Below are 20,843 nucleotides of genomic sequence, written 5' to 3'. Positions count from 1 at the left end.
GGAGCTTGAAGACAAGAAGAGGACGTCATCGTAAGAAGATGGGAGGCCCCGGACCGGACCGTGACGCCCATCGGATCGGACCGCCGACCAGGTGAGTATAATATAACCTCTTTTTCTCATCTTTCAGGTTACATCGGGGGCTTATCTACAGCATTCCAGGATGCTGTAGATAAGCCCCTAATTCCGGTGGGCTTAGCTTACCTTCGATTTTGGGGGTGACAGGTTCCCTTTAAGTCACCAGTTGTCCCACATATGGAAAAAGAAGTTCTTTTTTGCCCCCCCAAGAAGTGAACTAGACATTGGTTACTCCAGGTAAACTTACATAACATCCACTTCAGTACCTACTACTCTCTTTGCATTTAAAAACATTATTGTTCATTAATTATTTAAGATAGATATGAATAGGAAACAATATATTTGTACCTTTCCATTAGTCATTGCCCTATCTGGAATCAGAGTGGAAATTACTGCCCCATTGAAAGGCCAGGATTAAAAATAAGCAATCAGAACTCGGACGATGAAGAATAATGCATGATATTTTTAGCCAGAAAAAGTGCTTCTGAATTATGCATAGTCCGTGCACTCTGCGCTCACATGTTCCTGTACAACGCAAATAAACACAATTATCCTCAGGCAAAAGGACTATTGATTGCAGCAGATACAGGAACTGCTTCTAATTGGGTTTAACTGTGTAGTCATGAAAACCAGACAAGGAAAAAAAAAGTCTGCAATGTAAGGAGGGGAGGAAAGAAAAGTATTTCACAGCTCGTAACTGGTACACACCTCTCCCTTTCTGGAATGTTCCATTATATACTGTATATATATAAAAAATAATATCGTAAAAGTAAAAAAAGCAGAGCTGAGAGGAAATCTGTCCTGCTTCCTCCATTCCTGCAACTTGTTTAGATCCACTCAGGTTATTTCTGGCACAAGCACAACATTTGGGTGTAATAAATTAAAAAAAAAAGTTAGTTTGGGTACAGATGTCTGGGCTTTTAACAACAGCAACTATTCCAATTATATGGAGCACATGGTATCCACAGGAAGGAGGGAAAACATGTGGCGGAAACTAAGTGGAAAAATAAAACAGGCTGTAAACTTCATGGAAAAAAGGAATAAAGGAAGCCACATAGGCTGGAGATTTACAAGTGGTATTGAAGCATGTACGCTATGTTGGAGATGATGCCAACATGTCCTACAGAGGTTTACAACCAGGGGAGATAACACACATAAAAGGTGAGAAATACAAATTCAAAAAGAGAGAGGACCCTGACTATTAGCGCTTACAATCTCACATCAGAGGCAACACAATTCTTATGCTTGGCAATCAATTATGGATTCCTTGTAAGGTTCCCTTGTCTGCAATAGTGGACCAGCCAAGCTCAACCAGATCATCTTCAGTTGAAGATGGAAAAGACCAGGGGGCAGATTGCCAATATGGGCAAGGCATGACGATTTGGGGAGTGGTCACCCACACCCATTAATAGTTGTATGCCAGCCACTAGCAACGGCACACGCTGGGTAGAAGACCTTTATTAAGATTTAAACGCTGCTTAATTAGTCAGGTCAGTATACTCCAGTGTACCCTACTCCAGTCTTAATAGGTCGAACCTGGGAGTATATGGAATCGTGTTACTTTTCTCACTGATCATTTTTATCCTGTTTCTTTACTTAAACTCTTCCTTAAAAAAAAAAAAAAAGGAACCAACCTTTAGTCTTAATGGCAGTTTCAAGGGCTGCAGCATCTTTCTCTGCATCAAAGTTTGTGGAAGGCCTCACAGTACCAAGAGCTGATGTACTGGAGCTGGATTGCTGAATTGGGTAAAGCAAGAATTAGAAGTGGAAATATAAAACTGTAAAAGAATATAAATATTATATATGATAACATAATCACTGCAGAGGATCAGTACAAAAAATAATGAGCAATGAGACCTTACAATTATTCTTTCCACTTTGAGAGTAAAGAATAAAGTTTTATTAAAGTGAAATTATGAGTGTGATGTGACTCCATATTAGCTCATGCCATGCAACTGTACTTACGGTGCCTTCCAATTTCAGCTTGCATAGAATTTCATGGATAGTAGCCATGGCTATAGACTCTGAAACACAGAAAGCAATAAACAAAAAATATTAGGAAAAGAGCAGTAAAGTCACATACCATGAACAAAGTAACCTAATCTCAGCTACATCTGAAAATTCTTAAACCGTAGAGTATTTATAGATATAATCTATAGTTACTAGATAAATGTAACGCTGTATGTTGGAATATTTCTAGCTAGGTAGTCAATGTAACAACTGATCATTTTTTTTGCTGTTTTACATACAGTATATAATGCATGCAGGCGAACATCAATAGTTAAAACCCCACGATCATGCATTCAGAGCCAGCTAAACTTAATGAGGTGTTAAGAATCACGTCCCGGTCACTGTAATGTAATATTATACACTCAGCTATGAGATCTGCTGACAGCAGCTTGTTGACTGAAACAAAGAAACAGGCGATTTTTATACACTACAAAATGAAAATTAAGCAAACGACAAATATTTACCTTTGCTAACTTTAAAGCCACTGCTATGTAAAGTTTTTTTAAAAAAGGAATCCATCAGAATGATTCAGTTTGCCCCCCACCTCCCCCCATAAAAAAAACAACTTTATCTTTCAGAGAGCAACATATTCATAGAATGTTTTCCTGTTTTCCACACTTTTACTTATGCAATCTGTTTCCATCTGCATGAATAGTTTTTTTTTTTCCTTTACAGATATAATTCAGATGAAAATGAGGCTTAAGTTCTCTGGGAGTGGCGCACTCTTCCCAAGCTCACTGGCTGTGCAGACAAGTGGAGGCCAGAGAGCTGTCAGTCAAGCAGGGGGAGCTTATCGGGGAATAAAGTCAGGCAGGGAGAGGCTTGGACAATCCCAGAGCACATAACGGGCATCTGTCCGTAGAATTATTATTCTTATTCATTTTTATAGCGCCATTTATTCCCTGGCACTTTACGTGTGAATCGACCCTTCTAAGCCCACTATATAGGCATGCAAGTCAAAGGAAGGTGAATAGAATTATACCTCGATATCTGAGATCCGATGTCTTATTCCAGATAAATCCATGTTCTTCTTAATATGTAAATTAGCTCTTAAGTTCTATGGGTCAGACACAGATCTTAGTGAAAATCTGCATCCAGAGGTTATTTTAAATGAACAGTTACCAATATGAGACATGTAATGACTGAGACTGCTCTCCTGATCTACATGACTCACATTGGTAACACTCACTTTCATTCATAATAATCTCTGGAGGAACATGCCGCGACTTGATGCGAGTTTCTCGCATTGAACTGTCAAGTGTGACCCCGGCCTAAGTCTCATTTGCAAACATTTTTAGACAGGGAGTAACTGATTGCTTAAATAAAAGTTTGGATAACATTATCTCGAGAAAGCAAAACATGACCAAATATACAGTTTCCTTTTGATACATTTCTGACATTCTCTTTAAAGGGGTTGTTCACGTTTTGGACAACCCCTTCTGTAGTGCCCAGAGTAAAATAAGAAGCTTGTACTCTCCTCCCGCACATGCTCATTTTCAGCCATATTGGTAAAGGATCTCTCTGCGCTCGCGGACATTTTAATGTCAAATGGGCGCTGCAATCAACAGCCACTGACCGCTTTACTATTTTGGATGTCCATTCTGACAAAACATGGATGAATAGCAGTCAGCTTCCGCTGATTAGCTGCAGCGTTAAATGACTTAATATCATGTGAGGGCACTGCCCTGGGACCTGGAGCAAACATTTTACTCTGGGCACTCAGAAATTAAGAAGTGTTTGTCTATTTAGTGGAAAACCCCTTTAAACTTCACATATCTCATGGTCCTGTGTGATTTATAGTTCCCTGCAAGTGAGATATAAGAATGTGACCATTTACTTTGGTGGAAACTCTGTATGAATACTGATGCATAACTGCTTTGTTTAAGCTAACAGACCATTTTCAGAAAATTTCTGCTGAGGATTTGGGTGGAAATTTATAGTAACACACACTTATTTGTTAAACCCACCTTGAAAATCTGCACTATAGCTGAGTATAACGGAGCTTGGTCCAGCCTGCATGTGTTATCAATAGGAGGGGAGAGGAAATAGCAGCCAGCAGACATTTTTTCTACGTTCAGAACAGTTTTGGGTATTTGAAATTCATCATGCCGGATCCTTCTTTTCCTAACATCTGCTACAGAGGGAGAGTTGGGACAACACCATATACACAGACACTCACACATTGTGTATGGCCACATTTAGAGAGCTTAAGTGACCTTTTTATCAGGTAGCCAAATGCATATCTTTAGGGCTAAAGCCTCCTCTCAACATTTATTTATTTTATTCGCTTATATAGAGCCAATTAATTCACCAGCGCTTGGCAGACATCATCATCATCACTGTACTCATTGGGGCTCACAAGCTACATTTTCTAAGTCGGCCAAACCTGGCTTGAGATATTGGCAGACAGACAGATGTATATGGGGGCTCCGGCTTCTCCGCCAACAGATGATTTCTGGGGAACAAGGGATGTGGCAGATTGGCATTCTAACAGTCGATCCTTTTGATCTCTCAGGAGACAGAAGAAGCCGCCAGATGAGTCTGGCAGTGGCTCTCTCAGAGGGCACCGGAACTGTCCACCAAACTGAGCATTTCTGTATATGCGAAAGTTGGGATAGAGACCTGTCAGCCAACATCTATCTAATGTATATGGAGGCCTTGAGATCTGAGTTTTCTTTCCAAAAAAAAGATAGATATTGCAGGGCGTGTTTTACCAGTCACAAGCCTAAATAAAAGAATCGTACTTCAGAAGCAACTAGTTAGACCTCGCTCTTTCTTCTGTTTTAACAGTCTAATTTTAGAAATTTCCATCTTGAAAAATGCTAAATTTTAAAATCAGCCCACATATCACTTCGATGTATCCTTAACGCATAGTTTATATATCTGTCCCACATATGCCCCCACAAATGGACCTAATGGCAGTGTTTAAGGGGAATCTGTCACTCAATTCATGCTGTCTAAACCATGGGCAGCATGAAACAAGAGTCTGGGTGCATGGTAAATCCCTCACAGTAAGACATAGTTTGAAGTTGGACTATAGGGAGACCCCTGACTAGTTCGATGAGGTCCCTGCTCCTGTTAATTGACAGGTCTCTCCCTTGTATTTAGGGAGAGACCAGGCAATCACCTGAAGCAGAGCATGGTGAAGCTGGTAGGGGCATTGCCAGACTAGTTATGTCTCTCACTATAGTCCCCCGGAGGCCCTTCAAAGTTAAACTATATTCTATCTGAAATACCAGGGCGTTTCAGACACAAACATACCTAGATGCAATCGTGCAGCCAGGCTCGGATTCATGCTGACTCTAGTTTGGGCAGCATGAATTGGACAGTTCCCCTTTAACAGAGGCATTCCAACAATTGTAAAAACTAGATAGAATATTGTAGCCGGCTTTAGTAAACACGGATGTTTCACACAAGAAGAGTCATTAGCATAAAACTGTGGGATAATATCTGGCAGGAACAATACAAGCCCGTGGCAATAGGACTACACCCCTAGGGAGGGAAAACAGAACCTGAGTTCACAGTTTAATCTCTCAGATTATATTTATGCAGTTAGATTCAGATCCACTAATCACAACGACACCATTTAATAGTACGGATGGAAGCTAACTAAACAAATCATTGCACAGTGCCATAGTGTGTGAATTGTGCTGCGTTCAGGCACGTTAAAGGGTTAATGTCTCCTAGACAGCGAGCTGCAGTTTGCCACATGCAGTTGTACCTAGGGTGTGGTGCGGAGATGTCACTACCGCCTGCTCTACTACATCCAAGCTGAACAAATACGCTCCTCATGTCAAAAATGTATAGATGTGATGTCAGCGCCTCAACGGATCAGTCAGCACCCCTGACATGTTCGTTCATGGAGAATTCAAGTCTTTCCTAAAACTAACAACTTTTTTACAGCTCTACATTGTGCAGTTCTCCCTAAAACAATATGAATAAAGTGACAACTGGGTGTTCCTATTCCCTTTGTCAAAGGGGTGTGGCTCCACACAGCCAGTCATCTCTGATTGGACAGTGTCAGGCTGTAGGGACACACTCCCATCTGGTAACACCCAGTCATGGAACATTTAGGAGGAATTATAGATTCTAAGAAAAGATGCTCCAGAATTGTTATTCCATGAGGTCTATTATTTAGGACAAGAGACGTGTCAGGGGAGACAATGGTGCCCTATTAACTTACACTCAAGATGGTATATATTGGATTACACAGAGCTCAGATCAAAAGCATGCCCAGAATGTAGAAACAGGGGAGACCTCCCTGAAGAGTTGGCAAATCTCTCAAGTGTCCCCTAATTTCCATCCCTCGATTCAGTCATTTTAGTCTAGGGCTTCTTGCTGCTTGAAATCTAGAAAAAGCCATGATGATCCCAAGATGTTTTTTCCCCAGAAATGATAAAATGTATTTACTTGTGTGTGAATTGTCATTTCTGTTCTAGTTTTTGTATGCAAGCTCAGCGCTCCTGTAAACTTTGCTCAAACTCCTCTGGGTCACGACCTTGCATTATTACAAGACGTCTCTATGAGATATGGCATTGTCTCTAGGAGATATGGTGTTGTCTCATGACACTACATTCTGCACGGCTTCTCAGCAGCAGATTATATGGAAGGGTCTCAGTAATGCAGTGTAATTTGGCTTTTGGTAAAATCCTCCCACTCAACAGAAGAAGTCAGAGCCAGCATCAGGCTCAGTGCCAGCATTTACTCCACCCAAATCATAAATCTCCCTGCCACACCTATCCTAATCCACAGTGCCTGCTCTCATTCTGCAGGGCCTGGCAAAGCCTGCTAGGTAGAGAGTTGTAACAAAGGATAGAAAATCATATATTTAGTGAGAGAATATACAGAACGTAGAAGTCATTTTCCGGAGACTCTATAAGGACTCTTCTTCTACATTACCACCTACAGACTGATGTATAGACAGAGGGGCATATTTAGGTTTCTTAATGGTATGCTAGTCTAGAGAACAGGCGTAGGGTGTTCCTTTAGTTTTTTACAACTGAAAAAGTGAGGTACACCTTAGTGACCCATACCTGGTTGTACCAATATCCTCTTTTGAAAAATTCACTTTTTGGGAATGAAAAAATTGTCTCTATCTCCACGGCATTTACGCTGAACATCATGTTTTTCAAGGCAAATATGTAATGAGCCGCTTAAATGTGATTGATAAATCTCCCATAATGCACACAAAATCTGGAATGTAGATCACAAATGCCGACTCCACGCTCTGAAGACAAAGAATGAAGAAATGGGACATGCTTCAAAGATCGCACCCACTAGATAAAAACACAGATAGGAGACAGGAGCTCCTGGAAACATCTACTTTAAGTAAAAGTTCTGTCCCCTGCATTTCATATATGAACATGGTGATCCTGATCCAGGGCAAATGTTTAGCTTGTTCCCAGAATACAGTGGCCAAGAAGGAATGGCAGCCCTGGTACCTTACACTCAGCTTAGGGAACAAATACACCCCCAGTGCTGAAATATCTCCCGCAGATCATGGCTCTCCTAACCATAGGGAAAACAAGGAACATGAGCAAACGTCTCCAGCAATAATCAACGAGTCATTACATACTATGTACTTTGTACAGGACTAAGTGGCCATTTATGAAGTCAACAGAAAACAAAGTGTCTTAGAGAGGGTAGTAGGGCTTTCAGGAGGTCATAGAAAGGTGTAGATAGCGTTCCAGATTCCATCAATGGCCACAGGATCAAGGAATCCAGAAATGAATGAATGATCATGGGTGGGGACGATCACAATCACATCCCCATTACTGGAAGCATTCGCTGATTCACAAGCCATCACCCTGCTCCCACCCCAGTGAAGTACTGGCCCTCTCCTCCCCCATTCATATTCAATGCAACATCCCAGATAACGATGTACTATTGTCACTTTATAGTGTGTCTAAAGAGAAATACATATATACACACATATACATTATATACTCACACTCTGACAGATTGGGGGACCTATCTGCCCTTAGAACTCGCAGAGTCACTAGACCACAGGGGGCACATCATCTACAGTCATGCCTTCATTGTTACAACACAGCATCTGTTCTACAGAAGAACACTACAGAGTTGGCTGATAACAGTGACCAATAGCTTGCACAACATAGGTGGGCATAGTTGGACTTCAGGACTAGAAGTCTCCATTTCAGACTTGCTGGGACTCTTGGTAGTTTGGCTGATAGTAACTAAGCACATATACTATCTAGTGACTTCTATGCATCGAGCTCTTATTTCCGGGACTAGCACTCTCAGCATGTGCAGAGGAGTAGTAGTACTGGGCTGCAGACTATGCATGTGGCAGCAGGGCTCAGTGTGAGGAGAGGACCAGGCTGGAGAATTACCTGAGGCGCCGCAGGAGGAGGAGGCAGGAGCAGCCGCTGGCTGGGACGGAGGAGCAGTGAGTGCGCTCAGTATCACCCGGGCGTGGCATTTATCAGGCGGCCACGTAGTAGTCTGCACCAACCCTCCACAACATCCTCGTACCCGCCCTGCTGTTCCTCCCACTGCCCGCACTACCACTAGTCCTCCAGCTCCGCTATGCGCCGCGCCAGGCACCGCCACCTCACCTACTGCTGCTGAGAGGGTGTATATGGGCTGCTGCTGCTGAGGAGAGTGTGTGTATGGGCTCCTGCTGCTGAGGAGAGCGTGTATGGGCTCCTGCTGCTGAGGAGAGCGTGTATGGGCTCCTGCTGCTGAGGAGAGCGTGTATGGGCTCCTGCTGCTGAGGAGAGCGTGTATGGGCTGCTGCTGCTGAGGAGAGGGTGTGTATGGGCTGCTGCTGCTGAGGAGAGCGTGTATGGGCTCCTGCTGCTGAGGAGAGGGTGTGTATGGGCTGCTGCTGCTGAGGAGAGCGTGTATGGGCTGCTGCTGCTGCTGAGGAGAGTGTGTATGGGCTCTGCTGCTGAGGAGAGCGTGTATGGGCTCCTGCTGCTGAGGAGAGCGTGTATGGGCTGCTGCTGCTGAGGAGAGCGTGTATGGGCTCCTGCTGCTGAGGAGAGCGTGTATGGGCTGCTGCTGCTGAGGAGAGGGTGTGTATGGGCTGCTGCTGCTGAGGAGAGTGTGTATGGGCTCTGCTGCTGAGGAGAGCGTGTATGGGCTCCTGCTGCTGAGGAGAGCGTGTATGGGCTCCTGCTGCTGAGGAGAGCGTGTATGGGCTGCTGCTGCTGAGGAGAGGGTGTGTATGGGCTGCTGCTGCTGAGGAGAGGGTGTGTATGGGCTGCTGCTGCTGCTGAGGAGAGTGTGTATGGGCTCTGCTGCTGAGGAGAGCGTGTATGGGCTCCTGCTGCTGAGGAGAGTGTGTATGGGCTGCTGCTGCTGAGGAGAGTGTGTATGGGCTCCTGCTGGAGAGAGCGTGTGTATGGGCTCCTGCTGCTGAGGAGAGGGTGTGTATGGGCTCCTGCTGCTGAGGAGAGGGTGTGTATGGGCTGCTGCTGCTGAGGAGAGGGTGTGTATGGGCTGCTGCTGCTGCTGAGGAGAGTGTGTATGGGCTCTGCTGCTGAGGAGAGCGTGTATGGGCTCCTGCTGCTGAGGAGAGTGTGTATGGGCTGCTGCTGCTGAGGAGAGTGTGTATGGGCTCCTGCTGGAGAGAGCGTGTGTATGGGCTCCTGCTGCTGAGGAGAGGGTGTGTATGGGCTCCTGCTGCTGAGGAGAGGGTGTATATGGGCTGCTGCTGCTGAGGAGAGTGTGTTTGGGCTCCTGCTGCTGAGGAGAGGGTGTGTATGGGCTCCTGCTGCTGAGGAGAGCGTGTATGGGCTCCTGCTGCTGAGGAGAGCGTGTATTGGCTCCTGCTGCTGAGAGGGTGTATATGGGCTGCTGCTGCTGAGGAGAGTGTGTATGGGCTCCTGCTGCTGAGGAGAGGGTGTGTGTGGGCTGGGGCTGCTGCTGAGGAGATGGTGTATGGCCTGCTGCTGCTGCTGCTGAGAGGGTGTATATGGGCTGCTGCTGCGCTGAGGAGAGTGTGTATGGGCTCCTACTGCGCTGAGGAGAGCATGGATGGGGCTCCTGCTGCTGAGGAGAGTGTGTATGGGCTCTGTACATAGTCTGTATATGAGGGGACGTCTTGTAACATGGCACCATGGGCTGCAATTTATTATGCTGTTGTGTTGGGAACTGCAATAAATATAGAAAATATAGAGTTCAGTGTCAGGCTGGAGTCACACTAGCGAGTTTTACGGACGTAAGAGCGCAGAAAATACGTCCGTAAGACTCGCCAAACAAACGGCACAATTATTATCAATGGGTCTGGTCCTATCAGCCGTATATTACGGATCCGTATTATACGGCTTTCTACGGCCGTACAAAATCGCAGCATGCTGCGTTTGTCAGCGTATTGCGCAAATAATACGCCAATGAAAGTCTATGGGGGCGAGAAAAATACGGATTCCACACGGACCAGCAGTGTGACTTGCGAGAAATACGCAGCGGTGTTAGTGAAAAGCCGGTAATTCAATTGCCGGCTTTTCATTTCTCCTTCCCAAACCCGACATGATATGAGACATGGTTTACATACAGTAAACCATCTCATATCCCTTTTTTTTGCATATTCCACACTACTAATGTTAGTAGTGTGTATGTGCAAAATTTGGTTGCTGTAGCTGCTAAAATAAAGGGTTAAATGGCGGAAAAAATTGGCGTGGGCTCCCGCGCAATTTTCTCCACCAGAGTGGTAAAGCCAGTGACTGAGGGCAGATATTAATAGCCAGGAGAGGGTCCATGGTTATTGGCCCCCCTGGCTACAAACATCTGCCCCCAGCCACCCCAGAAAAGGCACATCTGGAAGATGCGCCTATTCTGGCACTTGGCCACTCTCTTCCCACTCCCGTGTAGCAGTGGGATATGGGGTAATGAAGGGTTAATGTCACCTTGCTATTGTAAGGTGACATTAAGCCAGGTTAATAATGGAGAGGCGTCAATTATGACACCTACCCATTATTAATCCAATTGTATGAAAGGGTTAAAAAACACACACACACATTATTAAAAATTATTTTAATGAAATAAACACACCGGTTGTTTTTATATTTTATTGCTCTCTCATTCCACCTGCAGACCCTCGCTTGGCAAAATAATAAACCCACAGTATACATACCATCCGAGGATCTGTCAGGTCCCACGATGTAAATCCTTCTGAAGGGGTGCTGAAAGGAAAGCTGGGTGATCTGTACTTACAGTGAGTCACGGTGAGGCGCCCTCTGCCGGATGTCCTCATGAACTGGAGCCTTGGAAAAGTTCCCACGCTCGAGTTCATATGAGTTCATCCATCAGAGGGCGCCTCACCGCAACTCAATGTAAGTACAGATCACCCAGCTTTCCTTTCAGCACCTGGGGATTACAGGTACGAGCGAGTGCTTTAGCGCAGCTCCTGCCTGTAAATTGATTTAACCCCTTCAGAAGGATTTACTTTATATTGTGGGTTTATTATTTTGCCAAGCGAGGGTCTTCCGGATGGATTGAGAGAGCAATAAAATACTAAAACAACCGGTGTGTTTATTTCATTAAAATAATTTTTAATAATGTGTGTGTGTTTTTTAACCCTTTCATACAATTGGATTAATAATGGATAGGTGTCATAATTGACGCCTCTCCATTATTAACCTGGCTTAATGTCACCTTACAATAGCAAGGTGGCATTAACCCTTCATTACCCCATAACCCACCGCTGCACGGGAGTGGGAAGAGAGTGGCCAAGTGCCAGAATAGGCGCATCTTCCAGATGTGCCTTTTCTGGGGTGGCTGGGGGCAGATGTTTGTAGCCAGGGGGGCCAATAACCATGGACCCTCTCTAGGCTATTAATATCTGCCCTCAGTCACTGGCTTTACTATTCTGGCGGAGAAAATTGCGCGGGAGCCCACGCCAATTTTTTCCGCCATTTAACCCTTTATTTTAGCAGCTACAGCAACCAAATTTTGCACATACACACTACTAACATTAGTAGTGTGGAATATGCAAAAAAAAGGGGGATATGAGATGGTTTACTGTATGTAAACCATGTCTCATATCCTGTCGGGTTTGGGAAGGAGAAATGAGAAGCCGGCAATTGAATTTCCAGCTTTTCACATATATCGCGCTGAATTAAATATAAATACAGAATATATATATGTGTGTCTCAATGACATATATATATATATATATATATATATATACACTGTATATATGTTTTAGCGGACATTTGAGCACATAAATCCATTAGATGTCGGTTTTGCAAGCCTGCGAGAAAATATCGCAGTACGGATGCCATACGGATTACATACGGAGGATGCTATGCGCAAAATACGCTGACACACCCTGCCTACGGATGACATACGGACCACTATTTTGGGAACATTTCTCCGTATTACGGCCGTATTGTCTTACGCTGAGTGTGACGCCGGCCTTAGTCACACGTGACATGCTTCTTGTCTGTGACTTATTTGTACTTGGCTGTTTTATTTACCTCAGACTCACCACTCTAACAAAGTCCTGAGCGTCGCAGTTACCGCACATTTCTGTAGCCCTAGCCTTACTAACATTTGTGTATGTCTCTTTCTAAGGGCTCATTCATATGCCAGTTTTTCTTGGACAAGTGCTCTCCATATTTTTCACGGCTAGCACTGGTTCCTATGAAAGCCTATAACGCTGTTCACATGTCCATGATTTTTTCCTTGTGCAAAATCACAGAGACATGTCTGATATCGATCCTAGAGTCGGATCAAAATTGGCAATGTAAGGCCGGGGTCACACTTGCGAGTTGATGCGAGTCTCTCGCCTCAATACACGGCACTGCCGCCGGAACTCGGGACCGGAGTGTTCAGCTACATAGAAATACATGCAGCCGCACGCTCCGGTCCCGAGTGCCGGCGGCAGTGCCGGGTATTGAGGCAAGGTTCTCGCATCACACTCGCAAGTGTGACCCCGGCCCAAGACAATGGATCAGTGAAAGAATCTGACAGCATTCTGATGCCATCTATTGTGCTGTCTGTTTTCACTGACTGAAGAGAAGGTGGAGAAACTTTCTTTTCGCATTAGTGAAAAAACTATTGGAACTCTTACCAAACTGATTAAAATCTGATAAAACTGTGGTAAAGTCACTGATGAACTTCAGTCCGTCTTTCTCGTACGTTTTTAAAAATCTGAGTGAGGCCTAAGAGCACGCACGGCACACACCTTTCACAAGCCCATTAACACCCTGAGCTTTCCAATAGGAAGACACATCAGAACAAGTCTGTGAAACATCATTTTTGGTAGTTTCCTGACCATTTATTCTACTTTTTTTGTTTAATATTTATTTTGGGGCTTATTTTTTACTGGCATTTTCTAATCTTTTTTTTTCCTTTCCATTCAACAAAGAAGAAACTGTTAGGCTACGTTCCCACGATGAGCTATTGGTGTATTTTTGACTGCGTATTTTTGCTGTGTCAAAAACGAAGCGTCTTACAGTTCTAGCAAAGTGGATGGGATTTTTAGAAATCTCATGCACACTGCGCTTCTTTTTAATGCTGCATATACTGACCTGCAGCGCGTGTTTCAAATCCACACTAGTTAATTTCTCTTGCGGGAACGCTGAGTTTTCTGTGCGGCTTTTCCACATAGACTTACATTAGATGCTGTCAAAGTAGAAACGCATCAGAAACGAATGTGAGCCACACCTTGGTATAGCAATAAAATTTTGTCAAAGCAAAAAAACAGGAAGTATAAAAAACAAGGTATGACATGCCAGAGACAAAAATACAGCGTAAAAAATGCATGTTAAAAAAACGCACACAAAAACACAATGAAAAAGTCAAGTAACCTAATATAAAAAATAGGTGCAGAAATTCCACAACATCAAAAATGCACCAAAAGCTCATAGTGGGAACATAGCTTAAGAGGTTTTTGAAAAAGGAACGCTGGGAAAACACTCATCTTCTGGGCATCTTTTGAGCCTTCCCATGGGCAGCACGGTGGCGCAGTGGTTAGCACTGCAGCCTTGCAGCGCTGGAGTCCTGGGTTCAAACCCCACCAAGGACAACATCTGCAAAGAGTTTGTATGTTCTCTCCGTGTTTGCGTGGGTTTCCTCCAGGTTCTCCGGTTTCCTCCCACATTCCAAAGACATACTGATAGGGAATTTAGATTGTGAGCCTCATCGGGGACAGTGATGATAATGTGTGCAAACTGTAAAGCGCTGCGGAATATGTTAGCGCTATATAAAAATAAAGATTATTATTATTTATTATTATTGACTTGTAAACAGTGGTGTACCGCCAATGGCAGCAGGTTACGTGACAGCTATGGTGCCCGTGAGTCAGGAGGGCACAGTGCTAGCACCAGAACTGGGCCCCCCACACCTGTCAGCGCATGTTCAACTGTATTGGCATCCTGGATGCCAATACAGTTGAAAGTAATGATGAAAAAGGAAGCATCAAATGATACTTCCTCCTACATCATTCTTCCTCGGCCTCTGGTGTCTCAGTGCAGAGGGCGCAATGACGTCACTACATGGCGTCCGCTGCTCTGAGATGTGCAGAGTTGCGGAATGGTCGCTGCAGAGACTGGAGCAGCAGGGGAATGACAAGATGTGAATAGTGCAGTATACTGTATGGAGGACTATGAGGAGTGCATTATACTGTATAATGGGGTTATGTTTGGGGTTATGTGAAGCAACGTGTACATTGAAAGTGTCAACGACATTAATCACTTAAAACAGAGAATCTCAGACGTTATTCACTCTGTTACACCAGACGACCTTACCCGTGTGTGGTAAGAACTTCACTATCATTTGTATGTGTGGGGCAACAAATGGAGCCCACATCAAACTGCACTGAATAGGTAGGAAACTGGGAGAGTTTTTATTTTATTTGGAGTAGATTTCACATTTCTATTGTTTTTTTGTTGCTTTCCAGTGACTGGTCAAAAGAGCACTATGACTATAGGGAGTGCCATATACTGTATGGAAGACTATTGGGAGTGCCATATACTGTATGGAGGACTATGGAGAGTGCAGTATATAAAAAAGGAGGACTATGGGGAGTGCAATATACTGCTGAGGACTATGGGGAGTGTATTATACTCTATGGAGGACTATGGGGAGTGCATTATACTCTATGGAGGACTATGGGGAGGGGTGTACACTGTATGGTGGACTATGTCAAAATGTCTCCTTCCCTAACAGTGCTAAGCTAAGGACCCGGTCATGTGGTCTCAGGGCTGCCACTAGGAATTTCGGGGCCCATACTGGTGACATTTTTGGGCCCCCTTCAGACTCCGCCCAAGCTCCACCTCCACACCTCAAATCTTCCAGAGTCCCACCGTCCACTCTTGGAAAAACTCAACTTCTGCACCACGTCCTTACCAATCAGATATTAACAGTTCCCAGCAAACACCATATCACATACATAGCCAGCAGCTTTTGTTTTGACCAAAAGATTTTTTAAGTCGCCACCACAACAAGGCAGACTCTTTTGGCAGTGCCCTATTATACTCTAACCTATTAAACATTTCTTAAAATATCCAATACTCTTTTTAGGTATATTTTTATTTATTTTTCTTTAAGGGAACGAGTCGCATACATTTTTTAGAATGACTTAATACCACATACAAGGGAGAAATACCACCACACCATGACAAGATCACATAATGACCGAATACTACCACATAAAAGTGAAAAATACAGCCACACCATGACTAGATCACATAGTATCATGGCATAGCGACCGAATAATACCACATACAAGGAACAAATACCACCACACCATGACCAGACCACATATTACCACCATATAGTGACCAAATACTACAATACCGATCATTAATTTAAAAAAAAAAAAACACAATACTAAGTTCTACAGTGTGTCCGTAAAGTCATGGTGCTCTTTTGACCAGTCACTGGAAAGCAACAAAAAAACAATAGAAATGTGAAATCTACTCCAAATAAAATAAACTCTCCCAGTTTCCTACCTATTCAGTGCAGTTTGATGTGGGCTCCATTTGTTGCCCCACACATACAAATGATAGTGAAGTTCTTACCACACACGGGTAAGGTCGTCTGGTGTAACAGAGTGAATAACGTCTGAGATTCTCTGTTTTAAGTGATTAATGTCGTTGACACTTTCAATGTACACGTTGCTTCACATAACCCCAAAAGTAAAAGTCTAAGGGCGTTAGATCCGGGATTGTAGTGGCCATGGTTTGACAGAACCCCCCTGCCTATCCACCGCCGGGGGAATGTTCTATCCAGAAACTCACGAACAATGGTGGTGTAGTGTGGAGGAGCGCCGTCCTGTTGAAAGATGACACCTTCTGGAAATTGTGGCACTGCATACAATTCCAACATATCAAGTTACGTGTTTGCCGCCACACCGCTCCGCGAAAAAAAATGGGCCCATCACCTTATGCATCAGGCTGTACCACACGTTCACTTTAGGGATGTTACGTTCGTACTCAACGTAGGCATGAGGATGTTCAGCAGCCCATAATCAGACATTATGGTGATGAACATGTCCACAGATATGGAAGGTCGCCTCATCACTAAACACAATCTTCTGCAAAAATCTTGCATCATTGTCAATCTCATGAATCATATCTGTAGCAAACGCGCATCGTTTGGGTCTATCTGCCAGTTTGATAGCGTGCAACAGCCACAATTTGCACCCCGTAAAACAGACGTTTCTTTAACACCTTATGAACTGTATTCTTCTTTAGGTGAAATTGTCGAGCACACGCACAGATTTTTAGGGCTCCTTAGGTAGCTATCCCGTATAGCCTCTACAGACTCGTCACTGACTGATGGCCTACCAGAGCGGGGTTTCTCCACCAAACTGCCTGTTTCCTTCAACTGCTTATCCCACCGAGTAATGTTATTCCTATGTGGTGACGCCTTGTTATATACAGTACGTGCCGATATTCACGTAGCACTTTGGTCACGGATTCGAATTTAGTGAGCGACAGAACACACTGAACTTTCCTCTGTACCGTACACATCTTGACTGGCATGGAAAACCACACAGCTGGCATACGCTTGTGGTTGCATTATGTCAGAGATCTGGAAGCATATTAATCAGAGTTCAGTTTATCAGGTGTTAGTCTCACTGGGGGCTCAGCAACAGCTTAAATGAGTTTGTGTTGTTTGATTGGTTCTTGTTATCTCTCCTCATGAACAGGTCGGTTGTGATTGGGCCAGAAAAATTTAAACTATAAATAGATCCTGTGACTGGTCAAAAGTGCACCATGACTTTACGGTCACACTGTATTATACACAGGAGCTCTGTATTTACTGTCAGTGTGCAGGTAATACAGTGATCATCAGTGACATTACACACAGGAGCTCTGTATATAGTGTCAGTGTACAGGTAATACAGTGATCATCAGTGACATTATACACAGGAGCTCTGTATATAGTCTCAGTGTACAGGTAATACACTATATACAGAGCTTGTATGTGGTATTTTTCGGTCACTATGCCATGGTAATATGTGCTTCCCGAAGTTGCCTCAGCAACCTGGATACCTGGAGCACTTCCAATAATCAGCTGTACAGCTGCATGTGTTGAAGCTGTGTAACAGGCACAACACATGCTTGGAGAACCTGCTTGCTGTGACTGTCACACAATCGCGGCACCGAACAGCTGATTATTGGGAGTGCTCCAGGTATCCAGGTTACCGAGGCAGCTATTCGGGAAGCGCTATAACTATTCAGATAAGCACTTATCCGAAGCTATTCGATCAACCCTAATAATAACTAATTATATAGATGTGTAGTGTAGAAAGGAAAGAAGTGGGAAAAGTGCTCTGGAAGCGGTGCTCTAGGTAACTATGTTATTTTATGCACAAACAAGTCCTGGCTGGTAGAAGTGATGGCAGTCTGCTCTGCATGAAAAAGAAAAGTGATTACCTGTACACTGACAGTATATACAGAGCTCCTGTGTATCATGTCACTGGATATCTGTTATGACCCCAATGGCGAGGGTCTCAGAGGTACGTGGAAGTCTGCAGAATACAAAAATCCAGCTCATAGGGCAGTGGTAACTGGGTTGACCATATATCTACTCCTAACGCCAACACTAGAAGTAGCCGGGGATCATACCTACGTTGATTCTAGATGACACGCTCCAGCCGGAGAATCTAGCTACCCCTAGTAGAGGAAAACAAAAGACCTTTCTTGCCTCCAGAGAAGGGGACCCCAAAGCTGGATAGAAGCCCCCCACAAATAATAACGGTGAGGTAAGAGGAAACGACAAACACAGAAATGAACCAGGTTTAGCACAGAGAGGCCCGCTTACTGATAGCAGAATAAAGAAAGGTAACTTATATGGTCAACAAAAACCCTATCAAAATCCACACTGGAAATTCAAGAACCCCCGAACCGTCTAACGGTCCGGGGGGAGAACACCAGCCCCCTAGAGCTTCCAGCAAAGGTCAGGATATAGATTTGGAACAAGCTGGACAAAAATACAAAACCAAAACAAATAGCAAAAAGCAAAAGGCAGACTTAGCTGATATAACTGGAACCAGGATCAGTAGACAAGAGCACAGCAGACTAGCTCTGATAACTACGTTGCCAGGCATTGAACTGAAGGTCTAGGGAGCTTATATAGCAACACCCCTAACTAACGACCCAGGTGCGGATAAAAGGAATGACAGAAAAACCAGAGTCAAAAAACTAGTAACCACTAGAGGGAGCAAAAAGCAAATTCACAACAGTACCCCCCCCTTAGTGAGGGGTCACCGAACCCTCACCACGACCACCAGGGCGATCAGGATGAGCGGCATGAAAGGCACGAACTAAATCGGCCGCATGAACATCAGAGGCGACCACCCAGGAATTATCCTCCTGACCATAGCCCTTCCACTTGACCAGGTACTGAAGCCTCCGCCTGGAGAGGCGAGAATCCAAGATCTTCTCCACCACGTACTCCAACTCGCCCTCAACCAACACCGGAGCAGGAGGCTCAGCAGAAGGAACTACAGGCACAATGTACCGCCGCAACAAGGACCTATGAAATACATTGTGAATAGCAAACGACACAGGAAGATCCAGACGAAAAGATACAGGATTAAGGATTTCCAATATCTTGTAAGGCCCAATAAAACGAGGTTTAAATTTGGGAGAGGAGACCTTCATAGGAACAAAGCGGGAAGAAAGCCATACCAAATCCCCAACGCGTAGTCGGGGACCCACACCGCGGCGGCGGTTGGCAAAGCGCTGAGCCCTCTCCTGTGACAACTTCAAGTTGTCCACCACATGATTCCAGATCCGCTGCAACCTATCTACCACAGAATCCACCCCAGGACAGTCAGAAGGCTCCACATGACCCGAAGAAAAGCGAGGATGGAAACCAGAGTTGCAGAAAAAAGGCGAAACCAAGGTGGCGGAACTAGCCCGATTATTAAGGGCAAACTCAGCCAACGGCAAGAATGTCACCCAATCGTCCTGATCAGCAGAGACAAAACACCTCAAATAAGCCTCCAAAGTCTGATTGGTTCGCTCCGTCTGTCCATTAGTCTGAGGATGGAAAGCAGACGAAAACGACAAATCAATGCCCATCCTACTACAAAAGGATCGCCAGAACCTAGAAACGAACTGGGATCCTCTGTCTGACACAATATTCTCAGGGATGCCGTGCAAACGAACCACGTTCTGGAAAAACACAGGAACCAGATCGGAAGAGGAAGGCAGCTTAGGCAAAGGAACCAAATGGACCATCTTGGAGAAGCGATCACATATCACCCAGATAACGGACATGCCCTGAGATAGCGGAAGATCAGAAATGAAATCCATGGAGATATGTGTCCAAGGTCTCTTCGGGACAGGCAAGGGCAAGAGCAAACCGCTGGCACGAGAACAGCAAGGCTTAGCTCGAGCACAAGTCCCACAGGACTGCACAAATGACCGCACATCCCTTGACAAGGAAGGCCACCAAAAGGACCTGGCCACCAGATCTCTGGTGCCAAAAATTCCCGGGTGACCTGCCAACACCGAGGAATGAACCTCGGAAATGACTCTGCTGGTCCATTTATCCGGGACAAACAGTCTGTCAGGTGGACAAGACTCAGGCCTATCAGCCTGAAATCTCTGCAACACACGTCGCAGATCCGGAGAAATAGCTGACAAGATAACTCCATCTTTAAGAATACCAACAGGATCAGCGACTCCAGGAGCATCAGGCACAAAGCTCCTAGAAAGAGCATCGGCCTTCACATTCTTTGAACCTGGTAAATACGAGACAACAAAATCAAAGCGGGAGAAAAACAATGACCAGCGGGCCTGTCTCGGATTAAGGCGTTTAGCAGACTCGAGATACATCAGATTTTTGTGATCAGTCAAGACCACCACACGATGCTTAGCACCCTCGAGCCAATGACGCCACTCCTCAAATGCCCATTTCATGGCCAACAACTCCCGATTGCCCACATCATAATTTCGCTCGGCAGGCGAAAACTTCCTGGAGAAAAAGGCACAAGGTTTCATAACAGAGCAACCAGGGCCTCTCTGCGACAAAACGGCCCCTGCTCCAATCTCTGAAGCATCCACCTCAACCTGAAAGGGAAGTGAGACATCGGGCTGGCACAAAACAGGCGCCGAAGTAAACCGGCGCTTCAACTCCTGGAAAGCCTCCACGGCAGCAGGAGCCCAGTTAGCTACATCGGAGCCCTTCTTGGTCATATCCGTCAACGGTTTCACAATGCTAGAAAAATTAGCGATAAAACGACGGTAGAAGTTAGCGAAACCCAAGAACTTCTGAAGACTCTTAACCGACGAGGGCTGAGTCCAATCAAGAATAGCTCGGACCTT

The 20,843-nt window shown here is 44.7% G+C and overlaps 1 protein-coding gene across 2 annotated transcripts in view; it reads right to left on the bottom strand.

Annotated features, from left to right (window-relative positions):
* ANXA2 (annexin A2) overlaps nucleotides 1–20,843 on the bottom strand; it is a 52,631-nt gene that overhangs the window by 13,247 nt on the left and 18,541 nt on the right. Inside the window, exons 1-3 of one of the 2 annotated variants that reach the window (XM_077264067.1) lie at nucleotides 8,439–8,558; nucleotides 2,041–2,099; nucleotides 1,710–1,812 (exon numbers count right to left, since the gene is read on the bottom strand). In XM_077264067.1, the coding sequence (XP_077120182.1) occupies nucleotides 1,710–1,812; nucleotides 2,041–2,088 (151 nt within the window). In that variant the 5' untranslated portion in view covers nucleotides 2,089–2,099; nucleotides 8,439–8,558. Of the gene's footprint in view, nucleotides 1–1,709; nucleotides 1,813–2,040; nucleotides 2,100–8,438; nucleotides 8,559–20,843 lie in introns of those variants that run through there. The other variant, XM_077264066.1, reaches the window with a different exon arrangement.

This window comes from Ranitomeya variabilis, chromosome 5 (genome assembly GCF_051348905.1).
Source record: "Ranitomeya variabilis isolate aRanVar5 chromosome 5, aRanVar5.hap1, whole genome shotgun sequence".
In the NCBI taxonomy this organism is placed as follows: Eukaryota; Metazoa; Chordata; class Amphibia; order Anura; family Dendrobatidae; genus Ranitomeya; species Ranitomeya variabilis.
Note: the sequence above shows the minus strand (reverse complement) of the source record. Positions and strands in the feature narration are given on the sequence as shown.